General features: G+C 39.0%; 1 protein-coding gene across 1 annotated transcript; it reads left to right on the top strand.

The window, feature by feature from the left end:
* The first annotated feature begins 113 nt into the window (after window positions 1-113).
* On the top strand, window positions 114-27,298 carry LOC119732478 (gelsolin-like protein 2). The gene is made up of 10 exons (XM_038206006.1): window positions 114-279; window positions 17,372-17,654; window positions 18,780-18,845; window positions 19,314-19,441; window positions 19,688-19,796; window positions 20,501-20,611; window positions 21,479-21,639; window positions 21,869-21,950; window positions 22,953-23,048; window positions 23,722-27,298. The coding sequence occupies exons 2-10, from the start codon at window positions 17,409-17,411 to the stop codon at window positions 23,815-23,817; spliced, it is 1,095 nt and encodes a 364-aa protein (XP_038061934.1). The 5' UTR covers window positions 114-279; window positions 17,372-17,408; the 3' UTR covers window positions 23,818-27,298.
* The last annotated feature ends 220 nt before the right edge of the window (window positions 27,299-27,518 follow it).

Below are 27,518 nucleotides of genomic sequence, written 5' to 3'. Positions count from 1 at the left end.
AGTTTTACCGGGGGACAGAATTACCTTCCACACCGGCCGCGGTCAGCTTTGAGTTCGAGTCTGTAACTTTTTTCGGTCTGCCGTTAGGGGCGCCCTTTCATCCACCTGTTCTGGCTTTCAACACCACCCACGTTGCGTCGCTTGTGCGCTAAACGACGCCCAACTGAACTTCACGCATTTTTCAATCTCTTCAACAACCTGTCCACTCGATTGCCGGACCTGCAATTCTGAGGGCCAAAAAAAGCTTCGATTTGTAGCGAAACTTCACGATTTTCAGAGGTAAGTTGCTACTCCTGTTTGTCATAAGGATTGTTAGACTGTTCGATCTGGGTGTCATTGCTTTTGATGATTGTTGAGAACATGAAATTAAGGTTTTTTTCAGACGCATTTTTCTAGACGACTGCTGCGGAATTTGGCCCCATCATGCCCATGTTCTGTGGGTGCGTATCGGGGGGCTTGGCATTAAAGACAGCGTTCACCAAAACTTCGATTGTGGGGGTACGGCCCACGGGTGTGCCTTTTCATTCCGCGTTTAGCAAGTACGTCTCCTTTTTCATTATAACCTTAGCAATTGACTTTGACTACAGTAGTTTTGTTCAAATATGTAAAAAAAAAAAAAAAAAAAACCCTGAACTGCTGAAATTTAAGTAGAAGTTTTTAGTTCATGTATATGTCATGTATGTAGTCAGTGGTGGTTATGTGTTAGGAAGTGGCTACTGATCCGGTACCGACTACCACGACTACTGGTCCCCGATTTTGCGAGGCGGTTATGGAACCGGCAGCAATAACTTGCATGAGTCAGATCTTGATGTCACTTAAAATAAAGTTATGAGGTTTAATTTTCGGTAGCCATCGAACATGTCAAGTGCCTCGGTGGTCTAAGCGGTGGTATGGACCATGCCAGGTCATGGGCCCAAATCCTCTTGAAGTTACGTTTTTCCCCTTTCTCCCAAATTGTCAGTTTTTTTTTCTTTCATTGCCTTAAATCAAAGTGACATCAAGATCTGACTCCTGCAAGTTGGATGATGATGCCTAGCGGCGATGTCCAGTCAACTTTCTGAGATTCTGAGAATCAAGTAAAACTTCTCAATTAAATGAAAGTTCACTTTTTTTGCAATTCATGGTTTTGGACTCCCTTTGGAGCATTTTTGGAAAGATTTCCATATACAAAGTTCACACTAATTTTCCGCTGTATTGATTAACAAGCCCCCAGATAGCAATTTCATGTCATCAAAGTCAATTTGAGCAGTGAGAAAATACAAGCATTTTCTTAGAAAACACTGAGAATTTTTCAGTCCAATCTCATAGGGTTTGTACACAGGGTGTTGAGTGAACTTCGTATTTATAAGGAAATCTTTCCACAATTTTTTCCAAGGGAATTATAGTCCGAGAACCAGTTCCCAAAGACTGACACACGTGCGCATTGTTGCTACTGCCGGTTCTGTAGCCCTGCAAAATCGGGGACCGGTATCGGTTATGAGACATCTGCCTAGAAAATACATTTTACACATGTACGTAAATGGTAAAAGACGTTTTCACCACGCCCATAGACTTTGTCATGTTTGCATAGTAAAATCAATTCATACAAAGTTGCATGGTATATACACTGCCATTTTCAGGCTGTAGGTCTAAAAGACAAATTCTGGATGTCAGAAATAATCGAATAACCCTTTTTTCATCATAAAACTATGAAAGTCCTGTAGCGTTTTTATGAAATCCAAATTTAATTTTCATTTTCAAACCATAATTTTTTTCATAACTGAAAAACGGCCGGCAAGGTGTGCACATAACATTTGCATATATTTCTGACTAGGATCCACCTTTGAACATCAGGCAGATGGCTCTGCCGCAAAATCGTCTACTTGAGGTCAACCATCATTTGGCAATTATAGGTCAAAGGTCGCAAATTGCGCTGCACTATCAATGATGGGCGCTATCCAATATCACCGACCTTTGGAACACCTTAACGGGCAAGCCCACAGCATGGTGTAAAGTATCTGGGCGAGACATCTGTGCACATGGCAAACGAAGCTATATAACAAGTGTGCGATTATGATTGTGTGCCCAAGCACTGAATTGTTTGTACTTGTTGTCAGGCCTGCTTGGTGTATGGAGACTGAAATAATTATTTGTGCAGTATTATTGACAAATGGTTGAGATGTACTCTACATGAAAGCCAGACTTGGATCTTGGGTGCGGAAAAACATACAAAACAAAATCAGGCCAACTTTACACACTCTTTAGCTGACAAAATTCTCCGACATTTTTCATGAGGCAAAGACAAGGTGCTCAGTATTTCACCAGCCAAGTTTGAGGTCTCAATTTATTTTTTTTGAAGGAGACTTTTCTTCAGCATTTTGCACCTGAGAGAGAGTCCAGTGAAGCCAAGTGATTGTAATTTGAAACCTAAGGCTAGGCTGGTACCTGTCCAACTATCTGAAAAGATTGAGCTATTTCTGGTGGCATAACTATGTGTAACTTAGAGAATGTGTAGAAATAGAGACTAGGTACCAGATGTTTCTTTGGATACAGTTGATTGATGCAGTACTAAAGGAGGTGTTGGACTGTGTTTCGTGTGCCAGTCTATTTTCTGGTATTGTATGTTAGGACTGTCGTAGGTTTTGGGACGATCATAATACAGTATTGAGGGTCCCAAAATTTCAGAGTACATGAAAGCCATCTTTAAATGGCATATTTGCATCATTTGTTGGTGAATATGCAGACAACTGCACTCAAATTGAACCCTTGGCAAAGTTTTAGACCCCATAATTTTAGTGGAAGAAACCAACTTTGGAATGAAAAGTTAACAACTTGGTATGTAATTGTTTATTAATTTAACAAATAGCTGAATTTATTGAATTCAGGCCAAACAACAAATTATGACAACATTTAGAAATGTGATTATTATATTAGCATGTTTTCCATGACACCCAGGAAGAACAGAGTGAATACTGATAGAACCCCTTGTAAAATAACACAGAATAATGAACAAACCAACAACAATCAGAGAACATTGCTGAAATTTACATTTTTCTTCTTTTGTTGGGGGAAATGCCTCACAGAGTTTGTCCCCATGGCCCCCAAGGCCCATGCATTATGGAATGCTCGCTTGCAATGGATGAAAAAAATATTGTTGTTGAGAAAGCTATAATGGCATGACTCTCATAAACATATTTTCAAGGACATTTCGACCTACATGTACATGTACATGTTACTTCTCTGTACATGTTGTCATGTTGACAACATCCTGGTACATTAAATGTTCATATAATGTACTTACCACATTAAATTCAACTGTACATTGCACATACTATGATGGGACGCTAGTCATATTGTGGTCTGAAGTTAGTCTGTAAATATAGAATGAAATGTATGTGTACATGATGTACAAAGTACATTTTAGGTTTGGAATAAAGAGATATGTTTACTGAATGCTGGTCATTCTTGTAAATTTTGTGCCATTTTTAGATTCAGGGCTGTACAATTTTCAATTACTTTTTTTCTTTGTTTTTTTTTTCCGCAGTCTTGCTTTTTTCAATAATACCCTCAGTTTTTAATAATATCTTGTGAGTTTCTTATTACCTGCAGAAACTGATAAAATATGAATAACTCTACTCAATTTTCAGACTCTGGAAATTGGCATCTCCTAAGAAACTGTATAGTCAAGCCCCACAAAATGCAATTATCTTATTCGCCTTCGAATGTACAAGTACATGTGTACACGTTAAATCTTTCGTGTTATCTATCGCATTAGGAGTTTAATCGCTTACTAGACCTAACATGTTCCTTCGGATTACTAGTTCGATTGTTACTGATGAGAATATGTGACTCATTGTCTTTAGGGGCCCAACCCCAATGTGTACATTAAAACCACAAGTACATGTATGTGTGGCATACATGTACTACATTACTGCGTTCTGAAATGGTTATTATTTGTGTACATGTACGGTTACAAATGTACGCCAGATTTGGAGGCTTACAAATGGTTACACTTCGACCCAGAAAAGCAATTATGAGATCTCAGGCCTTTCAAAATAAAACCGAACCACTGCATGCTTCACTAACCTTACCTAAAATATAACCTTGGTGGTTTTTTTCCCCATAAATTTTGAAGAGAGATTCTCGTAAAAATGCCTGGGGAAATTTAGTCTGAAGGTAGGGACAGAAAATGGCCAAGGTATTTGCATTGTGGTGATTTCTGTGGCATATTTGTGTGGGTGTGTGGGGCATTTGTAAGGCAGGAATTCAGTAGTCTTTTTTGATAGTGACGTATTTTGAAGCCATATGTAGGAGTTCTGGTTTTTATTTTGCGGGATGGTAGGAGAATGTTATTCAGTGATTTTTTTGTACATGATGCATAAAATGTAAAACAATGTTGATAAATTATGCATTTGTAACTGCATGGTTTATGATGGTGTATGCATGCATGTTATAATAGTTGCAGGTACTGCATACACATAGAACCTGTCGTTTTCTTGGGCACTGCCGTTACAGTTTTTCCAACTAATGGTGGGCAAAGGATGGTTTGCCAGAATTACAAACAAAACCATCACAAAATAATACAATGAATTAAAAAGTATTACAAATATTAATTCAAAAAGTATTTAAAACAATAATTCAAAAAAGTTTTAAAAATGTACGCATTTCAATGTATTTTTTACTAGGCCTATAAGTTGAGTTTCTAAGGCGATTTGTAAGTTTTTTTTTTTAAAGATACTTGGGGTACCCTTTTATGTGCTTTTGATCATTTTTTACAATGGAAACAGCGCAAAACAAATTTTAAATTATTATTATTTAAAAAAAAATAAATGAAGCAAATTTTAAAATACTGAAAAGTCAAAAGGCACTATGGAAAGAGTACCGATACAATTAATCCTTTCTGAAGGTAAAAATGGACCATTTTTAGGCAAACTCTTCTGGCACTCAATGATTCAGTGATCTATGAATGATGGCCACCCGTACCTAATGGTTCTCACCCCTAACTGTGCCAATTTCAACAAGATGAAATCGACACTGCACCTGGGAGTTTAGGGTTAATTTTTGTCAATAAACAGGGACCCGGCAGTGTAATGCAACACCACACCATACCACACTGTAGGACTATACAATAACATACTACACCTGCCAGGCATGCAACTAAGAAGCCACAAAAATTAGACGAAATTCCAAGCTTTTACAAAACTCTTGGTAGTGTTTTTCAAATATTTACTGACATCCAAGAGGCGTAGAAAAAGAGGAAATAATTGATATTATTATGCGCTTTGTTGTGCATAGCACCCCTTTTGGTTTGGGAAAACAGTGAAAAGCATTAAAAAAATTGGATAGATATGAAGATAGAAAACATTGTTTCCATTTCAAATTATTTATCGAAAGCTGCTTGATATTACGCTGAAGTTGTTTCCACAGCTCCTAATATCTGGAATCAGTTAACAGTCAATGTTACGCAGAGCGCCCATGCGTGATGTCGGCGGCCATCTTGTCCCTGCAATGAAATGAGAATTCCATTTGTTCGATGCATTTTCATCCGCCCGCCTCTAGTCTTGCTTGACTGGACTTTTAATATCGTACTCTGGGTGAGATTTCCGCTTCAGTTCTTCCAGTGAGAGAAAATATTAAAAAAATTAACGCTCTGATATTTTTTCCCGAGTGTTGTTAGTTTGATGCTTTTTGACTTAATGATTTTTTTTTTTCAAAAAAGGAATTGCTATACACTTTCATTTATCAACGCAAGGGAAAACTATCGTGTAAATTACTTAGAATGTAAAGTATTATTGAAAAATAAATTTAGAATTTTTTTTTTTAAATTAAGAATCAATTGGTCATTGAAAATAAAGAATAAATTAAAATTGAAATACTGCACTTTCTGCTATGTAAAGTGTGCAGTCTTATAAATCATATACAGCATCCCCCATAAAACAAAACAATATTGTTAATAAATAACAGTACACAAATTGTAATTTAATTTATTTGTCAATGTACAACAGAATCTTAGTCACGTTCTGATGCAACACTCAAAACATAAAAAAAGTAAAAACAATTGTCAACCCACTTTTAAAACCAGTTTATTCAAGACTAACAGTTACCCTGAAATATTAAATCTTTCTGTCATATGTAAACTATTGTAAACCACTTTCTATTTCCTTCAAATAAAAACAACAAATCAGTGAACAAAAAAATTGCAATTCAAACTCTATTACGTCTTTGATTGATATTTTCAAGGGATAATTTGATAAAACGGTGGATAAGACGGTATTGATGTTTTCTCTTCCGTCAAGTGCTTTTTTTTATCGCGTGTGACAGCTGAAACAGCAAAGAAGCCTCCATCGACATATGTACACAGTCTGTCCAGTTAGTTCATTCCAGAGTCTACTTCATTCAGTGATCGTCGAATAACTGGAGGACTTCCTTCGTCAAGCTGGTTGCAGGGGCTGGCAGACTGGAAAAATAACAGGAAGGGAGGGGCTGTGCAGTGCGACATCTGTGGAAAACATTGTGATCATCATGCGTGTATCCTGTGCTACATGAATGTATACTTTTCCATGGACTGTCCATGTATGTAGTACATGTACTTACATGTACTTAAACATAACATATCTCGCTTTCTTTTTCGTTAAAAACAACAAACCTTGATTTTGTTTGGATGATCTACTGTTACATCAATCGACAAGAACTTACAGCTACAATGTAGAGTTTATTTCTAAACCGCCAACATATTCATAAATTGTGTTATACAACTAATATGATGGCAGTTGAAACTGTCTTTTGTCAACCAGGAAAAGGCGGTATTCTAAAAAGGTAACAAAATGGTGTTTATCGCATTTTGGAAACAAACTTTTCATTTACTTCATCATAACAAGTCACATGTAGTCTACAAGCATGCCAGATTTAATGCTGTGGCACTTGTATTACATTGTATTGCATTGTATTACATTGTATTACATTGTATAACATTGTATTACATTTGTAAATACATTGTATTACATTGTATTTACTCCTCCATGAATCCATAAAACCATAGCCTGCTGTGGCAGTTGGGGGCGGTATGAATGGTGACAGGCAGGGCAGTATGGGGCGGTATGAAGGCTCGTGGGTGAAACATCTTTATATTTATTTTTGGGAGGGGGGAGTGGCTAAATGAAATCAACTTCTAGATTCCCAAAAGGCTGTAAAATGTTTACAAATTGTTGACTATACAACTTGGGACATTCCAATATTTAATTTACACCTCAGCACAACAACTACATGTACCACACAGTTTGGCAAGGTGAACATGTACCCTAAGGCTATCTTACACACAAGTACATGTAACTTCTGTTTTCTGTTTACAATTTACAAGCAGCAATGCTGCTTTGATAAGTTATGCCATGTATTTCACTGTCAGAGCTGACAAAAATCCAGCCAGAAAACATGACCTTAAGTCTGGGTTTTTGTGGTAAGACGAGTTGAAGCACTGAACCGAATCCTGCCCTTCTATTTTGTATCAACCAACCAGTGACGTTTGCAGCAATTTCTGTAGGGCTTGACTTACTGACGTTCATTGTATCTGATATGCAAGGATGGGAAATAATTCAAGGTTTTTAATTTATTTTTTTCAACCCATGGCAGTGGCAGGATATGCAACCCAGATTTTTTCGATTTCCTGTTGGGGAAAAAATGTGCATCCGGGATGATTTCAGAGTCTCTGTTTTACAGATTGAAGGGCGGAGGAACAGTTCATCTAGAGAACCGGTCAAAAGCAATGCTGTCACATTGGCTTTGAAGATGGATACCAGTTTTTGTCAAGTCAAAAATGTTCTGTGCTAATGAATGAACTTTTTGCTTTTGACACGTGCATGTAGTACATACATGTACAGTGTGCATGATATGTACATGTAGGCATTTAACTTTTTTCAGTAATAAGTTTTCAGTAATCTATTTCTAGGGTCATGGTCTAAGGACTTAATGCATGTAGTTCAGTAAATTTTGGCCCAGAGATTCTGATAAATTTTCCTGATTGGCACCAGAAATAGACTTTGCGCAAATTTACTTTAAACTGTTCAGTCGTATGCAAATCTAGGGCAAGGGTTAATAAAAAAAAAGCATTGCCCCCAAAAATTGCATTTAGCAAGTGATAAAGTCTATCTATTGTATCCGAGATTTGATAACCAGGTGGTTGCTAAGAAACACGTACGCAAGTGTAAAAGTACATTGCGGGGCTATACCCTGTATGCTGATATTTCATTGTCAATAGAAATGCATATGTCCATTCGATTGCAACCTTGAAGTTGAGTGGTGCATCAGTAACATATGTTGATGTTGTAGAGTTCAGTGGGCCTTATTCACGAGTTGGCCATTTTTGTTGCGTTCCCTGAACATATTTCATTAAGTGTTAACTGTTCAATGGAATGACGCCAGACTATTTATGCAGGCACAATGCAGCCTTAATTTACTGGGCTTTTTTTTTCAATCTGGCTTGAAACATTAGGGAATTTTTAATCACAAATTTAAAATTATTCTTTGAAGCAGACCTGAATTAAGTAGGAATTAACTTGCTTTCATTTCTCTTCGTAGGTTCCAAAAATTAAGATTTTACCTCACTTTTCAATTCAATATGGCCGACTTGTGAATAAGGCCCATGGGGTAATTCCAGCGTTATGTTATGTCCGCGACAGCTATTAAGAACTCGGTGAATAAACCTGACAATGTAATTTTCAAATCTAATACATCTTATCATCTAGTAATGGTCAAGGAGATTACAGACTAGGAGTTTTGGATCATATCGGTATCTCTGAAACATAACTTAGATATCGTGGTTAAATTGGCTCTGTCACGGACACAACTCGTACTTTCATAAACGCTGGAATTCCCCAATTGCAATTTTTTTTTTTTTTTTCATTTTCAGTTCTGTTTTACGAGAACCCATACGAAATCTACTGTCCTTTGTTGCTCTATCATTGCATTATTATGTGCAGTATTCCATATGTTTTCATCTTAATAAAATTATAATTTTTTTGCAATCAGGATTTTTGATTAGTTTCCTAGGGAATGGGAGGGGAATGAATGCCTTTGTTCTTAAGAAGGATAAATAAAGATCTTAATTTAAAATGTTAATGTTTTGCTCCTCTCACAGAAAATTCATTAATTTTTTTATAATGATGATAACAGGTTTATTTATTTGTTTATTAATTTTTTTTTTACAATTATTAAATGGATAGCCCGTGAAAGTCTCTCGATTTATTTCCAGTGGGGTCCTTGGTAGAAGATGTGGAAGGAAATTACAGTTTTAGTGGTGGGAGGAAAACCCTAGAATGATATTCTACGGAAAACCCAAGGAATCAGGCAGGGACTGAAAACCCAATCCATTATTGGCCCAGGCAGGATTCGAACCCAGGTCACTTGCGGTGGAAGGCGAGTACCGCTACGCCAACTCCCCCTGTTTGTAATGGTTCTTATGCATCGCACCACCCTTTGAGTAAATAACGCCTCAGATAATCCCCATTAACATCGCCACTAGTGTTCATTGATTCATTCATACCATTCTTATCTTCATGATTAAACAGGGGTGTTCAGTCATCAACTCATGTGAAATGCTGGTATTATTTACACAATGTGCATACCGTGTAATGTACATGTACATTTTTATTAGATTGTCTAGGTGTTGTAAATGTTTAACTTCACAGATCCGAGGTGCCTTTGCTGTAAAATCAATGCATAAGGCCATAAAATAATTTACATGGTGGTTGTGTGTAAAAAAAAGTAAGTACATGTCAAGAATTTATGAGAATTTTTTTTCTGAGCCCATACAGTGCCTTTACATTAGGCATATCTTCCCCATAATATTTTCTCAGCAACCCAATGTGCTGTTTTCATGATTTTTTTTTTGGTATTTGAAAGAAAAAACTCTTATTTTTAATCTGATTTCCAAAACATAAAAATTCACAGAGCACATTTTTGGGTTTTAAATGTTTTAGGGTTGCATTTTCTTGGGTAACCCTGTACATTACATAAATACATTTAATATTCTTTCTCAAATTTAACCATTGACATATATTTTGAAATTTCATTGGTACTCATATCATTGCAGTTTACGTACTTATACTCAAATGATTATGTACAAGTACCGGTATTCATACTCGTTTTTACTATAATTCTCATCCTTGTGGAAAATTTGCCTTAGTTAAATAGTACTCGTTCATATAATTTTTACTAACGGCAAAGTACTTGTATCCACAGAAATGTACTCCACTATAGTACCTGTTTGTACATCTATGTACATAAAATGTACAGTATAAAAATTGTGTACTATGTCCTCAATTCCAAACACCTTTGCCGTGTTTCCGTTTCTGATTTTATCCATTTCTGGTTAGCATCCGTTTCCTTCAACAAAGCACAGAGACATGATCACCTGGGAAGCTTAAGCCGTAAAAGAGAAATTGGACTTCCTATCAAATTGTCTTAGTTTCAGTTCAAATGTGCAACCCGAGAGCCCAACATGGTGGGCGGCATGACCAAGGATTAATTCCCTATTTCCTCCCCGCCCCCTCGGTTTTTTTTGGGGGGGGGGGCCTGTAGCTAAACTGTTATTACCTTAAAGGGAAGATACAACATTTGCAAACATCACAAAACAAAATGATCAAATTACCACGAAATTCTTTACTGGACTGTTATGGAGTGACAGTCTAAAGCATCCTGTACAATCACGGCTCCTGGTGTGCTGACATTTTTAAGTACAGTGGTATTTTTGTATCAATTTCCAATGCTGGTCAGTCGACCAGCGTTGGAGAAAATTGTTTTTGTTTTCTCAAAAACTGCTCCTAATTTTTCATATATTTAGTTATTCCGCATTTTCTTTGCAATTGATTACACACCTGTGAAGGGGTACAAGCCAGCTAGACTGATTCCCTGACCTTATAATTCCCCAACGTCTATTTGCTTCGTTTCATCTTAAGTGGGGTCAGGGAACCAGACTACAAGAACTTAGAACAGGATTGGTTTTCTTGGTTTCTCCAGCATCTACGAACCCAAAACGTGAAGCAAGTCAGTTTAACAATATTTGCTTTAACAAACTATTCCTCCAAATCCATTTCTTTCTGAAAATTGCAGCAAAAGCAAATGTTGTACATTCGCTTTAAAACTTCATGTAAAACCAAGTACATTGTACATGTACATTGTACATGGGGCCTACATTGTACTATAATGTACACATTGACTGTGTAGTGTATGCATGCATTTTGTGTACACACCTGTTCACAGAAAATATACAAATGTGCAGGCTTAAGGGACAATCCCACAGGATCTGCTTGACCGGTTGTGTCACCTTTGCATACCTCTACATTCCATAAATCCCCAGATGAATGGTTCCCAAGCAGATTTCTCCACCCGTGTGCTGCCTCTCAGTGGCATACAGAGTACCAGTTGGATTTGAGAAAAGGAATGGGTGTTTTTGAGGCTTGTTGAAAAGCTGCCAAATGTATTTTGAAAGGTCTGAAAATAAACATAGATTTGTGGGGGTGCATGTACCTTTTCACCAATACGGTACAAGCAGGCACCAACATGTCGCGCATGCACAATTATAAATTACAGACATGCTGTGCAACCAGAGATAACATTAAAGGAAATATACATCATTTGTAGCATTTTTCCATCATCATTTTCCATCATTTGCTTTTGCTGTAATTTTCAGAAATGGATGGATTTGGGGGTTAGTCATTTATAGCAAATATTGTTACACTGACTTGTTTGAAGTTTTGTGTTCGTAGATGCTGGAAAAACAAAGAAAAACAATCATGTTCCTGTGGTCTGGTTTCCTGACCTCGCTTAAGATGAAACTGAGCAATTTATAGACATCAGGGAATTGTAAGGTCAGGAACCAGTCTAGCTGGCTTGTACCCATTCAAAGGTGTGTAATCGATTGCAAACAAAATGCGGACTAACTAAATAAAGTAAATTGGGGGCAGTATTAAAAAAAAAGCCAGTGTTTTTTGCAATGCTGGTCGGCCGACCAGCGTTGGAAATTGAAACAAAAATACCACTCTTCTTGAAACTGACAGCACACCAGGTGCCATGAGTTTACAGGATGCTTAAGACTGTCATTCACTAACAGTCAAGTTAAGTATTTCATAATATTTTGGTAGTTTTGTGTATTGATGTTTAAAAATGTTGTATATTCCCTTTAATTAAGAGACTCTGTAGTTTCGTTTGAGGGGGCTGTATGTGACTGCAAAAACAGTGAACAGTACAAAACCAAAAGTTAAACTGCAACAGGAAGGAGCCGTGATTAACTTAAATGCAATTAAAGACCACTGAACAAATTTAAAGTTCAATTTATTTATTTCGCACGCCCACTGAAAGTAAAAGAAGCTTGGCCATGATGGCGGAAGCTGCCGTTCCTGCGTTTCACTGACTGACATTGGCCTCGCGCACAACCAGAATAAAAACTTGTAGTCTAGTCTGTGACACACGCAGACCACGAAGCAGGAAATCAGGGAGCATGTTAGACATTGGTTGGATTTCCTGTCTCCATGGCAACGTGCCAGCAGTCGGCGTCCTCAAATTGGGTTTAAAATACCTGCCCTGAAAAGGTGAAGGTTGAGAGTGCCATGCCCGTGGGCGGATGAGTGGGTCTCTTATCAGGGTCTCAGTCCCGGCAACAATCAAGCATTTTTTGTGTGTGTCAGGGGGCGTTCATTTACCCAAGTTGCACTCTTGCGGTGTATGCCCTGGTGTTTGCTTGATTGTCCTGCTTGATATTGTGGCGATAACAACATTAACTGGATTTGTAAAGCATCATATTTGTAAGGTAGGCTATGTTTCTTTATAAAAAAATGGTCCCACAAAACCAAGACAAAGTTACCAAATTTGTTTGTTAGGTTTCGGCATTTTCAAACTCCTGAGAACAGTGGGATTTTGAAAACGCCAAAACCTATCAAAATTTGTGAACTTTGTCTGGGATTTGTAGGAGCAGGTCTAATATTAGCTTTGCTTTATTCTACTAGTGGTGGGAGAAATCGGATATTTCAAAATCCGGTTATCCTAACTTTTTTCAAACCGAATAACAGTTATCTGATTCCACCGGATGTTCTCATTCAGCTCTCTAAAAGTGGCAAGTGAGGTGCCACAAGACATGCCCTCCCAATGACTTGGTATAGTTTGCAGGATTCAATGACCACTGGGCCTTTACAAAAACACTCCAGAGCTGTAATATTAAAGAAAAAATAGATGGGAGCTCTTTGAAAGGATTGATACAAAAAAAATACTGTCAACATTTTAAGCTCTGCATCACATGTTAAACACATCGACTGCAGTCCTAATTTAAATGTGGCAATTACACAATTCCAGGGGTTAAGATCGCTCAAGGCGCGGCGGGAACCAACATGATCATACCCAAGGGGAACGAGGTTGAATTCGTGTACATAATACATGTACCCAGGTACATACACAAATACAGTATGCGTGTGCTTGTACAAAGTGTACAAAATAACCAACCGTATTGTACTTTTTATCCACAGATATGTAATTAATGCAACCAGGTCAAATATTGAAAAACAGTGTCGAGAGGCATATATTTAAAGCCCATATATGGACATGTCGTGTAAACCTACACATGTGCATTATCATTTTCCAATTGTGGTTTGCCTCATTTCCGTCACTGGATACAAGTGACTGCCTTTTAAAAAACTTTCCCTTTCAGTTCCTAAGTGTACATGTACAGAGTTGCAAAAATAATGGGTGTCGCCCTGTTGGCACTGGGATAAAAATGGGATACGTACACAGCACCACAATGACTCATTTTGGGTTTCGAATGGGTGTAGGGTACAAACCCACGGGCACCAGCTGCATACAGAAATGAGTAATATCCTAGTGGGTGTCTGTATAGGGGGCGTGTGCCTCTCTCTGTTCGGCAGTCAAGCATCACAAATCTGGATTTGTGTACCCTGACCCTCCATTCTTGGTTTTTGTATTCAATTTTCACTTAAGTCAAAACAAGAAAATTGGCAAATTCCAATCATATCAACCCACACATTATTTACTTGGTAATTGTCAACAACTAAAAACCACAACCTGAGTGCCTGTACACGTGCACACACTTATTAATCACTTAATTTGCTGTACAAAGAGAAACTACCGAAGCAAAACTGAAATCTGTGGCCTCCAGAAAGTATAACGCACTCTCTAATAGCAGTCACAAATGAATTAAATTAATTTATTTCCTGTTGTAGATGACCGCCATTTCAAGCCACTTCTGTCATTTCCAACACCCCTCCTCTTTAACAATCTAGAGGAAAACCAAAAAAAAAGATTGCTTCAATTGCAGCATAATTCTACAGGGATGTACACTGTACATGTATTCTTGTTGCCTTGGCAACAAATGCAATACTCTGGGATGACTCAACTTTTCGTCATCGGTCTGACGACATTGTATACTCGTCCCAGACATGCAGATTAACTCCTTAATGTGTACTGTGCATCTTTCTTAAAAAACAAAAATAGCTTGAACCAAACTTGGCCTTTGTACTCATCGCCTCGGTGACTCATATTCTTTGTTTTCCCTCCTTTTCAACACTAAATCCATCTTCCTCCTTCAAAATTTAGTTTTCCTTGAACCGTTTCTGACCTCTAGTTCTTTCAATGCCCTAGGTTGAGGACAGGAAATAAGGTTTTCCACTGGAGCATGTCCCCCCACGTCAGCGGAGAAGCGTGCCTGTTCGAACCATAATATTAAAAACAAAACGGGAGCACAGAATTTCAAAATGGTGAAATACAAACTTGTTAAAGACTACACCAGCCCCGAAAGGAAATAAATGTTTTTTTAAATGACCTCCCTTGAAGTTTGCATCAACATTTCCCTGCAACCTTAAGCACAGATTTCAGAATCAAGTCTAGATTTCCTTCCTGTCTGCTGCTGGTACTTCAGCTCATGTCGTTTCATGTTACAGTGAATAACATTTGATTGCGGAAAGTCAAGCTGCTTTGCAGTTCAGGGTCAGGATCATTACAATATTTCCTTTCTTTGAGGCCCAGTTGTTTTTCTCTATTTTCTTTAAGCCCAGAAAAAAAAACCAGCATCACAGATTTACATGTTCAGGATAATTTGAAGGGTTCACGACATGAATTTTTCTTTGAAACATATTCTGTGCAACTTTCTACTCCTCTTAAATATGTATGAAAACTAATTTGAATCACTGTTATGACTGTGTTGGTTAATCTTATTGAAAAATGCAATTGTTAAGAACATTAAACAAATGTTCATGCTTTTCCGGGACAAAAGATGTCATTTCAGTTTGTGGGTTTCTGTTCAAATTGTGAACCCAAAACATTTGCTCGTTTGAAACATCTGTGAGAAAAAAAATGCTCATTGGCTTACTGCCATGTACTGACACAACAAGAAATCACCAAAGAAAAGAAAATTTATGACAGCAAAAAATATCTGAAAATTCTATCATTTTGGTTGCGGTGCTGAAATACAAATGTAGCTGTAATATTAGAGGTTTCTGCCTGAAATGTCATCACACTTTTGCTCATGAATATGGAAAGTGACATAAGCATAAAAAACTAAAAAGGCACCAAAATACCCTTGAAAATGGCCAAGTGAAAAATGCAAAATAAGGTTAAATAAGACACAGGTGTATTTTCAAGGATTGCATTCAATAAAATTACATTACATGGGCCCTTTTACAGCGGATGAATGGGGGAATGCATTTGGTATTTCCATCCACACACTGAGGGCTAATTTGATGAGAAAAAAAATTAACTAAAAAAAAAAAACCACCAGAAAAAGAAAATGATACTGTTGTCATGGTGTGATGCTGTCATGATATTAATGATATATAGATCCTGTACCGCGGCGATAGTGATGAGATTTCATTTCATTTTCATAATTGGTTCTCTGGAGAGCAGCTGTGACCCCTAAATGAAATTTATGTTTTTGTTTTTTTCCCCCGAGAGAGAGATTGTGAATAGCTGTTGTTTAGGTGCAAACAACAAACACAGAAGCGAGGTAGTATTTTTTTCCCTTTGAAATTGAGGAGTCTCTTGTGGTCACTTTTCTTCACACTTCTTGCATCTTGATTCTTGAAGACGTATTGGGATTTGATTACCTAAGTGAAGAGGAAGTTGTGAAGAGTGACACTGCGAGAAATTGACAACACATGTACATTATCAAGTATATCTTTTTTGGCAAGATTTCATGTGAATGTACTGATGTCTGGCTCAGATGAATCCTAACTCGATCCCTAGGCAGTTTTGCTGGGATGCAACCTCAGTCCTCAGAATCCTCCAACTGTCTCTATGTAAAAATTGCATACAGCCTCAATCCTCCAGGCAGCGCCAGTGACATCATGGAGCAGTGCTGAGGACATACATAACCTAGGCCTAAATTATGCACAGCTGAGCATAAACAACACGAGGTCCAGCTTGCAACCTTGACTCAGTGCATCCTCCAAAATCAGCCACACCTTTTTGCCATATGTAGCCTCAATCCTGCAAAATTCTCCATTTTGCAAAGAGGATTTGGGAGGATTTGGGAAGGTTAGGGTTTTGCAGCCTCAATCCTACAAAATGATCCGTTATTTCTTGAATGTGGTCCTTGGAGGGGTGACCACTGCCTCAATCCTGCAAAATCCTCCAGCAATCACTGTCAATATGTTGAGGCAGAGCCAGTGGACATCCTGGAGCAGTGCAGAGGATTTCAAGTATAACCCCGGCCTATATTCATGGCTGAGCATATAAACAACACAAGGTCTGGCCTGAGACCTTGACACAGTGCATCCTCCAAAATCAGCCACACATTTTTCCCATATAGCCTCAATCCTGCAAAATGCTCCAATTTGCAAAGAGGATAGGATTTGGGAAGGTTAGAGTTAAGAGGTTTAGCACATTAGCTCTCAGCCAACTGTACTTTCATGTGATTTAGTAGTTTCAGTGTACACAGAAAATCTAATTTATAAATTTTTATTCAATATAAGGTTTTTCCCTGTGCAACATACATTTTCATATGTAGCCCTGTATACTCCGTGCAAATATGGAATGATCCTTTTCCTGGTGTAATGGGGTCACTGCACAGCTGTGATATTAGACAAGAAAAAATAAGGAATTGTTTAAGGGATATGCCCAACGGATAATTCCATCATACGAAATAATGATTTACTTGTGTCAGTATCAACTGCTACATCGGATTCAAACCAGCCAGCGAGTGGTAAGACGTCTGCCCTAGTAAGCAGAAGGTCGTGGTTCGAGTCCCACCCGAGTAAGTTTGAGTGTTTTTTTTTCTCAGCCCTCCTGAAGACAGCACTGAGCATACACTGCTGATGAAGTTTCATGTGAGGATAAATTACCCAATTTTGAGGTACCGGTATATGAGTTGTTTTCTTCTTTTTTTCCCCCCAACCCACAGATTCTGTTTTCATCTGAAACTCACTTGAACCATCAAGATGCCGGGCGGTCTAGTCAAAGCCAAGAAGTACGACTGGAAGGATTCCAATCTGGCCCTCTTCGGCTCGGACACAGAGAAGTCGGTCAAGAAGGAGTCGGCCGAGACGGAGCCTGCCTGGAACGGGGCGGGGCAAGAACCGGGCCTCCAGATCTGGCGCATCAACAAATTCAAAGTGGAGCACTGGCCCAAGGAGGAGTACGGGAAGTTCTTCAACGGCGATTCGTACATCATCCTCAACACCTACGTATGTTCACGACAGTGTTCACAAGTGTTCACGACAGTGTTCACAAGTGTTCAGGACAGTGTTCACAACAGTGTTCACGACAGTGTTCACAAGTGTTCACGACAGTGTTCACAAGTGTTCACGACAGTGTTCACAAGTGTTCACGACAGTGTTCACAAGTGTTCACGACAGTGTTCACAAGTGTTCACGACAGTGTTCACAAGTGTTCACGACAGTGTTCACAAGTGTTCACGACAGTGTTCACAAGTGTTCACGACAGTGTTCACAAGTGTTCACGACAGTGTTCACAAGTGTTCACGACAGTGTTCACAAGTGTTCACGACAGTGTTCACAAGTGTTCACGACAGTGTTCACAAGTGTTCACGACAGTGTTCACAAGTGTTCACGACAGTGTTCACAAGTGTTCACGACAGTGTTCACAAGTGTCGTATTTGAGTCCGTCACAAGCCATCCAGTCCCAAGTCTATTCACAAACTGTTCAATTAAGAGCAGTGCTAAAGACTTTGTCATTGTCCGTCCCCTTGTTGCTTTAGACTAGACTTTCCAGAGTAATTATAATTTTTTGTATGGCTGGATTTGTGATAAACTTGACTACAGCACCGCCTTAACCCTAACCTCCCCAGCTCCATCAAAATCCATCCCCCATTTTGGTGGATGTTGGGAGACTTGGTCCTGCAGGCCGAGTTTGACTTAATCTTGATGGAGTATGATGGAATTGGGCCTGGGGGCCTAAAAGCAAAGCATGCATTGGAAGCAGTGTGTTTGATGGATTTTGGCGGATTTGGTCCAGTACGTAGTAAAAGACAGTTTGGAGTTAGGTTATGTTGTAGAATTTGATTTGCCTGAAGCAGAAAATGGAACTGTTTTGGTCAAGCGTCCCAAAACATCGGGGTCTTTAAAATCTTTTGAGGTCAAGGTCAAAGACAAACTTCTGCATGTTCTCTGTTCGAACCTTTGCGTCCGTCAGTGTGCAGAGAAATACATATGCAAGGATTTTCAGAGTACGCATCACGGATGGGCAACTGATAAACGCACAGCGCAATACGCACATAAACGGACACATGGATATTCGGCCTTACTCTTTACGGTATTAATTTTCGGTGTGATTCTTTTGTGTCTTTGCAGAAAGAGAAAGACGGTAATGAGCTGAATTATGACCTACACTTCTGGATAGGCTCCGCGTCAACCCAGGTATGCACAGGGGCGGATCCAGGTTTGGCTGGGGGGGGGAGGGGTCTGGTCGGCTTCAGTTTTGGGTCGGGTTTTCACAACATCAATAAAAAAAAAAATAAAAAAAAAAAATAAAAAAAATCCTCTTTTCCTGCCGTGCCTTTAACACAGGCTAGTCACCAACAGTCAGATCATATTTTAAGCAAGCACTGTGACTAGTCAAATTCAGTCAACAGACAAAATCAGGCAAGTGGTAGGCACAGCTGGCTTATCAATCACCTACAGTCAAAGCATAGCTGTATCAAGTAACATAAACCGTCACAGCCAGTCAGTCCTGCGTTATGTAGGCTGGGAGCTCTTAACTGTTGACAACATTCACTTGATTGATTTTGACTGAAAGGATTTCTTGGCACAGAATGTATGTTTGCATAGGAGGGTTAAGTCTCTGGCTATTTTGTGTAATTTTTGTCATAAATCTTTGTCACGCAGGACGAGTACGGAACTGCAGCTTACAAAACGGTAGAGCTGGACACCTTGTTAGATGACAAGCCCATACAGCACCGCGAGGTGGAGAAGCATGAGTCGCCTTTGTTCAAGACGTACTTCAAGAGCTTCACGTGAGTGGACATGCCATTGCTGAATCCTCTCCGGGTTCGAATCCTGCCCGGGTTCAAATCCTGCCCGGCTTTAAATCTTGCCGAGGGACAACTTGTGGATTGGGTTTTGCCCAGGCACACAACGGAGTGGAAGTTTCATCGCATGAAGCCAAAATTTGCCGACTTCAAAATACCCGATCGTTCAGTTATCCAACAACAAACTACAAATCAGTTATATATTTATTTTTTCCTCTTTTTGTTCGGCAGAACTATGGAAGGTGGGGCTGACTCTGGCTTCCGAAAGGTCACACCAGAGGAGTACAAACCTCGCTTGTTGAAGATCTCCGGGGAGAAGAAAAACATCCGGGTCACGCAGGTGAAGATGACAAATAGTGTTTGATTCAGTGTCTCTCAGACGGCCATCTCTCTGTAGGAGAACTGCAACTGCGTAGTTTACGCAGTTAAAGCACGCATTACGCAGTGTTGAAAATGTTCCAAACACGCCCGCTTTTTGCTCGAAATGTGTTCGAAATACGACGCAGCCGATGCGCGTCATGCAAGTTGACGCTGAGAATGCCGATGCACGTGGCTGGTCTGTAGGAAATGACGTCATTTGAGAGAGAGACCTATTCGTGGGGACTTGTGATGGACTTGTGATGGCAAGCTGAACAACAAGCTTGAGTTTCACACATTTTGAGGAAATTGAAAAATCAACTCTGCACAGCCCCCCCTCCCCCAAAAGGAACCTTAATATTTTTTCTGACACAACTTTAATAACACTTATTGTCAGTCCCCTGTAGATCATAATGCATTTATTTTTTTTCTTCCACGAAACCACTGATTTGCTGTTTGCTAGCCTCAATTCAGAACAGAAATTTTCGGAACACAATTATTTTTTGCATACCCGGCCTGATAGTCTTGGGCATAATCTTTCAACATGTTTATTTCTGGACAACTTTAACACTGCATATTCCAAGTCAGCAATTACCGTTAACCTGCATTTTATCCGATTTTTTTTTGGTTTATTTTTTTTTGCCTGTGTTTGTTTATTTGTTTTTAAACCTGTGTTTGTTTATATAGGTGGCTTACTGCAAGTCCAACGTCACGGAAGATGACGTGTACATCATTGACAAGGGCAACAAGCTGTACTTGTACGTCGGCCCCTCTTCAAACATGATGGAGAAACATAAGGTCAGAATTTAAGCCTTGCATGCATAGGCAGCTATACAGGCAAATGGTGGATCGTGGGGGGTGGCCCCCCCCCCCCCCTGGCAGTGACTGAACTTTTCTCAAATAATGCCATTTTGCACTTGCGAGAGCCCTTCTGCCCGCCTCCCTGCTAAGCATCAGCCCCCCCCCTCCCTCTCTATGGTCACATTATTGGACTTAATTCAGTCTCTCAAAAACTTTGCCAAGTAGGGATTTGTTTTCTTCGGGGCTGTTTCACATGTTGTTACTGTCTCCTACAGTCGTCTTTTCTGTATGCATTCTTTAAAAATTAAGTGTACAAACAATAAGGAGAAAGTATGTCCTTTTTTTTCGATGTGCAGAATCGACGGTTGAACATGATGACGGAGCCTTCGAGCATGTTCACTAGTCTGGTGCCATACGTCGTATGTCTGTTATACATTGACGGCACCGGACTAGTAAACACACTGGAATGTTCACACTACCCCCAACGTCAATTCTTGCTGGTGTTGCTAGCATCGTGACTTTTGGCCTGACCCCTGGCTACATGGCGTGTACGAGTTTAGGGCTTTTGACTAGCGCCCCTTGAACGAAGACATTGACTAATTGGGGAACCTCCAACATAGGGCAGGATAGCTCAGTTGGTAGAGCACCGGAACGGCAGTCCAGAGGTCGCAGATACAAACCCCGCTCTAGTCAATTTCTTGGTTCAACTAAAAAAAAATCAAAATATTTTGCGGTCAAGAACAACTTCTGTAGATGTCTTCAAAAAAAAACCTGTGGAGTATTCCGATTTCAAATTAACGGTACGAGTTGGATTCTTAAAAAAAAAAAAGTAAGCCAATTTGTTCGTGTTTTGTTCTCTTTCAGGGATCGGAGGAAATTCAGAAGATCAAGAGTACTCGCGGCAGGGCGACCAGTGAAGTCGTGGAGAGCCTCGGGCATGGCTGCTTCTCCGATTTCGCCGAGTCTCCTGAGGATGAAGACGAAGCCGATGACGAACCAGACAACAGCGAACCGGCCATGTTCAAGTAAGAAGAAGGATTAGTTATTATGATCTTTATTTTTGTACTTGCTTATTCGTATGTTCATTTCGGGTAACGAAACCACGAATACCGCAAGTGTGGCAATGGCAGTGTAGGTCACAAGCCTGCACAGCAAAGGAGCTGCAAATCCTGTACTGTGCATTGTTGTCCGCTTGACAGAGTTTGATAAAGTATCTTTATGCTCATTTTTTGTGTTTGTATTTTTCAACGTCAGGCTGTCGGATAAATCTGGTGAGTTGGAGTTCACTGCAATTTCAAGCGAGGGCGGCCTTAGCAGAAGCAACCTGTCACCTGAAGTGAGTGCTCTAAATCTAGCATCGTTATATTTTCACGCGATAATTTAAAAAAAAAAAGTGGAAATTTGTTGCCGTTTCCTAGTTTACATCTTACTGTCTCTCACAAGTAAAGGTGATATGCAACATTTGCTTTTGCTGTAATTTTCAGAAATGGATGGATTTGGGGGTTGGTAGTTTATAGCAAATATTGTTTTACTGACCTGTTTAAAATTTTGTGTTCATAGACGCCAGGAATTTATTTGGCATGTGCACAAAACCCATAACGTCTTCGCGTGAGCGTCAGGCGTCGGCCGAGAGCGTTCAAATGTCTCACACGATGGTCTCCCCCTACTCTCCCTTTCTTGCCAGCGAGGGGGTACTTGTGCACGGAGCCCATAGGTTCAGACCACGCCATGGCAGTTACTCTAAATAATAAGCTACCGCAATGCTTCTGCGATTACTGGCCACCACTGTGAGTTTACAGCAACTGTGGGCCTGGATTGGAGATTATTTTATTATAAGGCTTTGCACTGGAATGTGTTCCAGGACAAAAGTGACAAAAGCAGGAGATTAGTTTTCCCCCCTCCAATTTTTTAAAACATTACCTCTTTTTCCTTCTCTGCCGGCTTGGATCCCCTGCAACAAAGACAGGGACATGTTTACTTTAACCAATTTGTGCCGGATGACGTGTATACCCGCAAAGATTTTGCAGTATTCGGAACAGATGACGGATAAACACGCAGGGAGCGAGACCGGAAAATATCTGTCAGCAACCCACTTGCAGCAAGCGAGGCCAGAAATATGAGTGTGCTGCCCGAGGGTGATGGCTTCAACCCGCCTGGCTTGAGGTCGAGTGAAAAGTAATCCCGCGCCTCGTTCCGTTCTTGTACAAATAATCCCGGCGTGAACTGGTCAACCCTCCCCCCTGCCATTTTAGAACGTTCTGATGCTGTTACCCAAAACTCCTGTCTTTCTATTTTTTTTCTCACAATTTTGTTGTATTTTCCTTTTTTTTGTCCCAAGGATGTCTTCATTCTTGACACGACAAAAGAATGCTTTGTCTGGATCGGGTCGGGAGCCAGTGATGCCGAGAAGCAGAATGGCATGAGTTATGCACATGTGAGTATTTTTGCTTTTTCAAACAAATTTCAGCCCTGTGTTTCGCAAGCTTACCTTGAATAAGTGCAGCGCTGCGGTCCAATGGTTACAGTGCTCGACTCACGTGCCTTGGTACGTGGGTTCCAACCCTGAACATGGTGCTTGTGTTCTTGGGCAAGACACTTTACTGCAATTGCCTCTCTCCACCCAGGAGTATAAATAGGTACCTGTGAAGGTAGAGACCTGAATGCGCCGATCTTGAGCTGCTGCAGAAACTGGTCTCATGGCCTGATGAACATGGGTAATAATTGTGCAGCCCTTTGAGACCTTTGGTATAAAGCGCAACATAATCACCACATTATTATCATTATATAGTTAACTCCTAGTTCCTTCCTCGATTTCTCAGATATGAAAAAAAAAGTTGAAGAGGCAGAATCCATGAAAGTGTTCAGTAACCACAAACACAAATCTCAGAAATTTGCAAGCAAAATGTCAAGTTTCAAAGTTAATTTTTGCGAACAAAAGAGCAGATAGTTCATCATGCTCACAAAGGTGAACTACACTCAACCAAATAAGAAAGCCTCCCCTTCCAATATTTTTTTGTCTAACTCGATAACTACTGAGCACCTCTCGCTCAAATAATGACTAATCAGAACAGAAATTCCTCAGCAATATTGTATTTTCTCCGTTCCAGAACTATCTCAGTAACACGAGCCACCCTCTTTTGTCGGTGACCATCGTCAAGCAAGGCAAGGAATCCCGATCGTTCGCTGCCGCCACGGTTGCCTAAACGAGCAGCTTTCGCCACACCAGTGATTTTCATCTTTCGCGACACGCGTAAAGCCCCGCTTTGCGTTTAACACTGAGCTCGCTGGCCCAGAGCATTGCACGTTCCCTTCAAAGAATTTGTTTAACAAATAACCACGGTGGTTTGTTTTCAAAAGGATAAATTTTGTCCCACCACTTCAGAAGATTTTGAAGTAGTCCAAATGATAACTTGTTTCATAAATCCCTACCTTACTGTTTATCCCCAATTGCTCGAATATTGCTACTGGATACACATTCATTTTTCCACCCTGTGCTGTTTGGCACTTTTATTTTATTGGTTCAAATGTTTTTGTTCAAAGTCTAGTTCCCTGTTCCAAGCATAAAATGATTATGAGTAAGAATTATCAAACCGAGCAGTCAGTTAATTCACGGGGTCACTTAATTGGGTTTTGGCACCAGTCTGTTTGTAACTAAGTCACGTTTTACTTTTTGTTCACTGCCTCCAAGTTTGTACAAGGAGTCCGGGAACTAGACGTCTCCAAGTCGAAAGTGTTTCTGACATAGACATTTCCATTTTTTGTGGAACATTTACATCGAAAAAGTCATGTTTTTGAAATTGTTCATGAAAAATGTTCCATGTAAATTTTTTAGGGGGGGGGGGGACAACTGATCATAGCTCCTGAGAACAGACAATTTTGTTGCGCATTTCCTGAAAAACTTTCAATCTGAAATGCTGTTCACATGTATAATATGAAAACATCTCTGATACGCGGAATGGTAATTGGTGGAAAGGTGACGTGATCAGAATAGTATGGTGCTGGTGCTGCAGTTGTTGAAGTGAGCAATGCCAGGACTTCAGGGAACCATACAAAGATGGCTGCAGCAGGACGGGTCTGAAAAATTCCCCTTTTTCCAAATGCATGAGTGTAAAGTAAGAATACAGTACCGTATGCATTTTGTTCCCACCTATTAGATTTAACTAGCCTAACTAGTGACCAGTAACTAGTACCTGAAGTTAATAGATTACCAGTAAAACAAAATGCCAATGAATGTGCTCTGAGAAATAATTTTTTCACAATTTTCCACAAATGTCCCGTTTTAACGCAATCAGCTGAGGTCTTTGACAGTAAAAGACGTGCTGAACTAATTATGCAAAAAAAATTAAAAAAATCTAAGACAGAATCATGTAAATTGGTAATGAATTAACTAGTAATGATATTTCTTATAATGATTTCTTTATGCAATTGTAAACGATAAGATTGATAATGAAATGGTGTTAGAATTATATTCGGGGGATTTTTTGGTAACATGACTTTAAAATTGCCAGTATCATATTTTTAACTGACAAAAAAAAAAAAACCTGCAAATTTTCAGAACAAATGGTGGTAGCTGTTAACAGTATCAAAAATGTGTCTTTTATTAATGAAAATAATGTTTTCCATATCGTTTCCATGGATTAAAAATCTTTCTTGTAAATACGAAATCCGAATTGAATTTGCTTGCATATATACACACACACTCATATATATTGTAAAAGTGCAAAGAATATATTAATTTTTAAGTTTTTGCATTTGGACTTCTTCGGCTTTCGATCGTTCTTAAATAACGTAGCTAGACATTTTTTTTGAGTTTGTGTGTAGGTTTTTTTGAAAGTAAAGAGAGTAGTTGATTGGTCTTTCCACAATGATACTATTCTTTCATTGATTTATATAATTTGGTAGTTACATGTAGTTATATGTTTATTAAATTCCTTGTTGCACTGTTTTGTCCCAACGTTCATGCTGTTGCAGGGGCTGTCGTATGTAACTGTCAAGTAGCATAATTTTACTTTCTAATCTTGTTCACAAACACGATACAAATCAAGAAAAGTTTAAAGTAGTCATGGATTTTATTTTTTAAAACTGTTGCCAGGCATAATAAAGTCTTTTCTGCAACGTTGTTTCTAGAAATCGTAAGTCAATCCAGAAATTCAGAATCTCAATCGAGTGACGAGCCATTTTGAGGAATTGTGACAGTGGCATTCCTTTGTCATTGTCCATCCCCTGTTTGACGTAACTTGTGGTTTGACTTGTGTGATTGACTTCACTGCTAACTCAGGCGGTGTCTGAAAGTTGTGGCTGCGGCTGGGAATAGCATGTGCCCCTATGGAAGCCATTGGCTTGTGGCTACAGCCACTTCCAAAAGACATGCGTGTTATTACTCCCAGCCGCAGCCAGTTGAGTCGGACATGACCTCTTTCTTCAGTTGTCAGCTTGGTTAGGACCCTAATTACATTGGATACAGTTGGGTTAACACTAGGTACCAGACTTTGTTCTTTCCATTTTTTCACATTCCTTATCATTCCATGTGATTTGGGTCATTCCATTATTTGCATTCCCGTAGCAACGGCTTGTAAAAATTAAGAAATAACTATCAACATACATAGAACATAACTGATTTTATTTTTGTTGCAGTAAACAGAAAATCTTCCAGTTGTTGGTTTTCCCTGAGAAAATTGTATAGAGTGACCAATTTTTTTTCTGAAGTAAAGCTTCATTCTTAAGTAAAGAGAATCTGCTAAATGATTTGGATATGGTGCTTTTAGAATGTCAAGTTTGTTTTCATCAACAACTTCACGGTATCCTAGTCTTTAGTTTTCATTTAGCTACTACATCATCATTTTAAAGTTAACAAAAACTGTTAAAAGTGTAAACCTCCAATGTTATATGATATGTAATTATGAAGTGATGTTTTGCAAAGGCCTGTGTATAATTTTTTTTTTAATATTTGCTCTTTATTGTAAGCTTCAACTTTGTACCAACCTTGTTCCCAGTATGAATAAAACTGTTCCCAAGGAAATAGCTTTGAATCTTGCTGTGGGGATGAGGTTGGAGGTGATTTGGTCAAAGAAAATGAGACGCATATTCTCAAACATTTTGAGATTTTTTTTTTTAAAAGGGAGACATTTAAATAATAGGACACTCGTTAACAAGAAATGGCAAAATGAAAGAAACTTTCTGAGAAATTATACCCAATGATATTTTGAAAAGTTGATAAAACTGTCCAAATGTGACCTGTTTTCCTGGTTAGATGTGTCCAATTTATCATATTTAATCATGTGTACAAATTGAATGCCACATTTTCTTTTAAAACTGAAATTCAGATTTCCCGTCTTTGACATTTCTTATAAAACTTTAATATTTTTTCCCATATTTATTTTTGGTTAAACAAAGAAAACTGACTTGAAAACTATTGCTTTCCCGATTTGTGAATGTCGTAATGTGCGGCACCATTCAGTTTCCGTTCTTTGTTTAACCAAAAATTAAGACAGTAATGTGATTGTCCTCTGTAAGCACAGTTCTTTTACGACTCGGCTAATCGCAAAATAAAGATATCCGAAAGATGCATGTTTAACATGCTAAATATTAACTCTCACGCGAAGCTATCTACAGCATTGCAGTATGTACACACAGTTCCTTTAATTTGTAAATCTGGAATTAAACCTTCAAACGGTGACGGATAAAGTTGTACGACTCTCCAAACACAATTTTTTGTGTCATGTATATTATTTGCACCTTCTACATAAGGCTCGAAATTTGAAAAGTTTCGAGTCATATAGCACTGTTTCCCACTTAAGTTCCATGTGATAAAAATATTGAAATTACCAGTCACAAATGTCAACATTTCGGTAACGTTTTTTGACAAAATAAAACAATTTTCTATCCCCAAACATTTGTAGCCGAG

This window comes from Patiria miniata, unplaced genomic scaffold, assembly GCF_015706575.1.
Source record: "Patiria miniata isolate m_02_andy unplaced genomic scaffold, ASM1570657v1 HiC_scaffold_24, whole genome shotgun sequence".
Lineage (NCBI taxonomy): Eukaryota > Metazoa > Echinodermata > Asteroidea > Valvatida > Asterinidae > Patiria > Patiria miniata.
Note: the sequence above shows the minus strand (reverse complement) of the source record. Positions and strands in the feature narration are given on the sequence as shown.

Bases quoted from the DNA above. Each gene is read 5' to 3' on its own strand.
- LOC119732478 (XM_038206006.1), top strand. From the start codon at position 17,409: ATGCCGGGCGGTCTAGTCAAAGCCAAGAAGTACGACTGGAAGGATTCC. The intron at 17,655-18,779 runs GTATGTTCACGA...GTGTCTTTGCAG, and splicing joins ACATCATCCTCAACACCTAC to AAAGAGAAAGACGGTAATGA. The intron at 21,640-21,868 runs GTAAGAAGAAGG...TTTCAACGTCAG, and splicing joins AGCGAACCGGCCATGTTCAA to GCTGTCGGATAAATCTGGTG.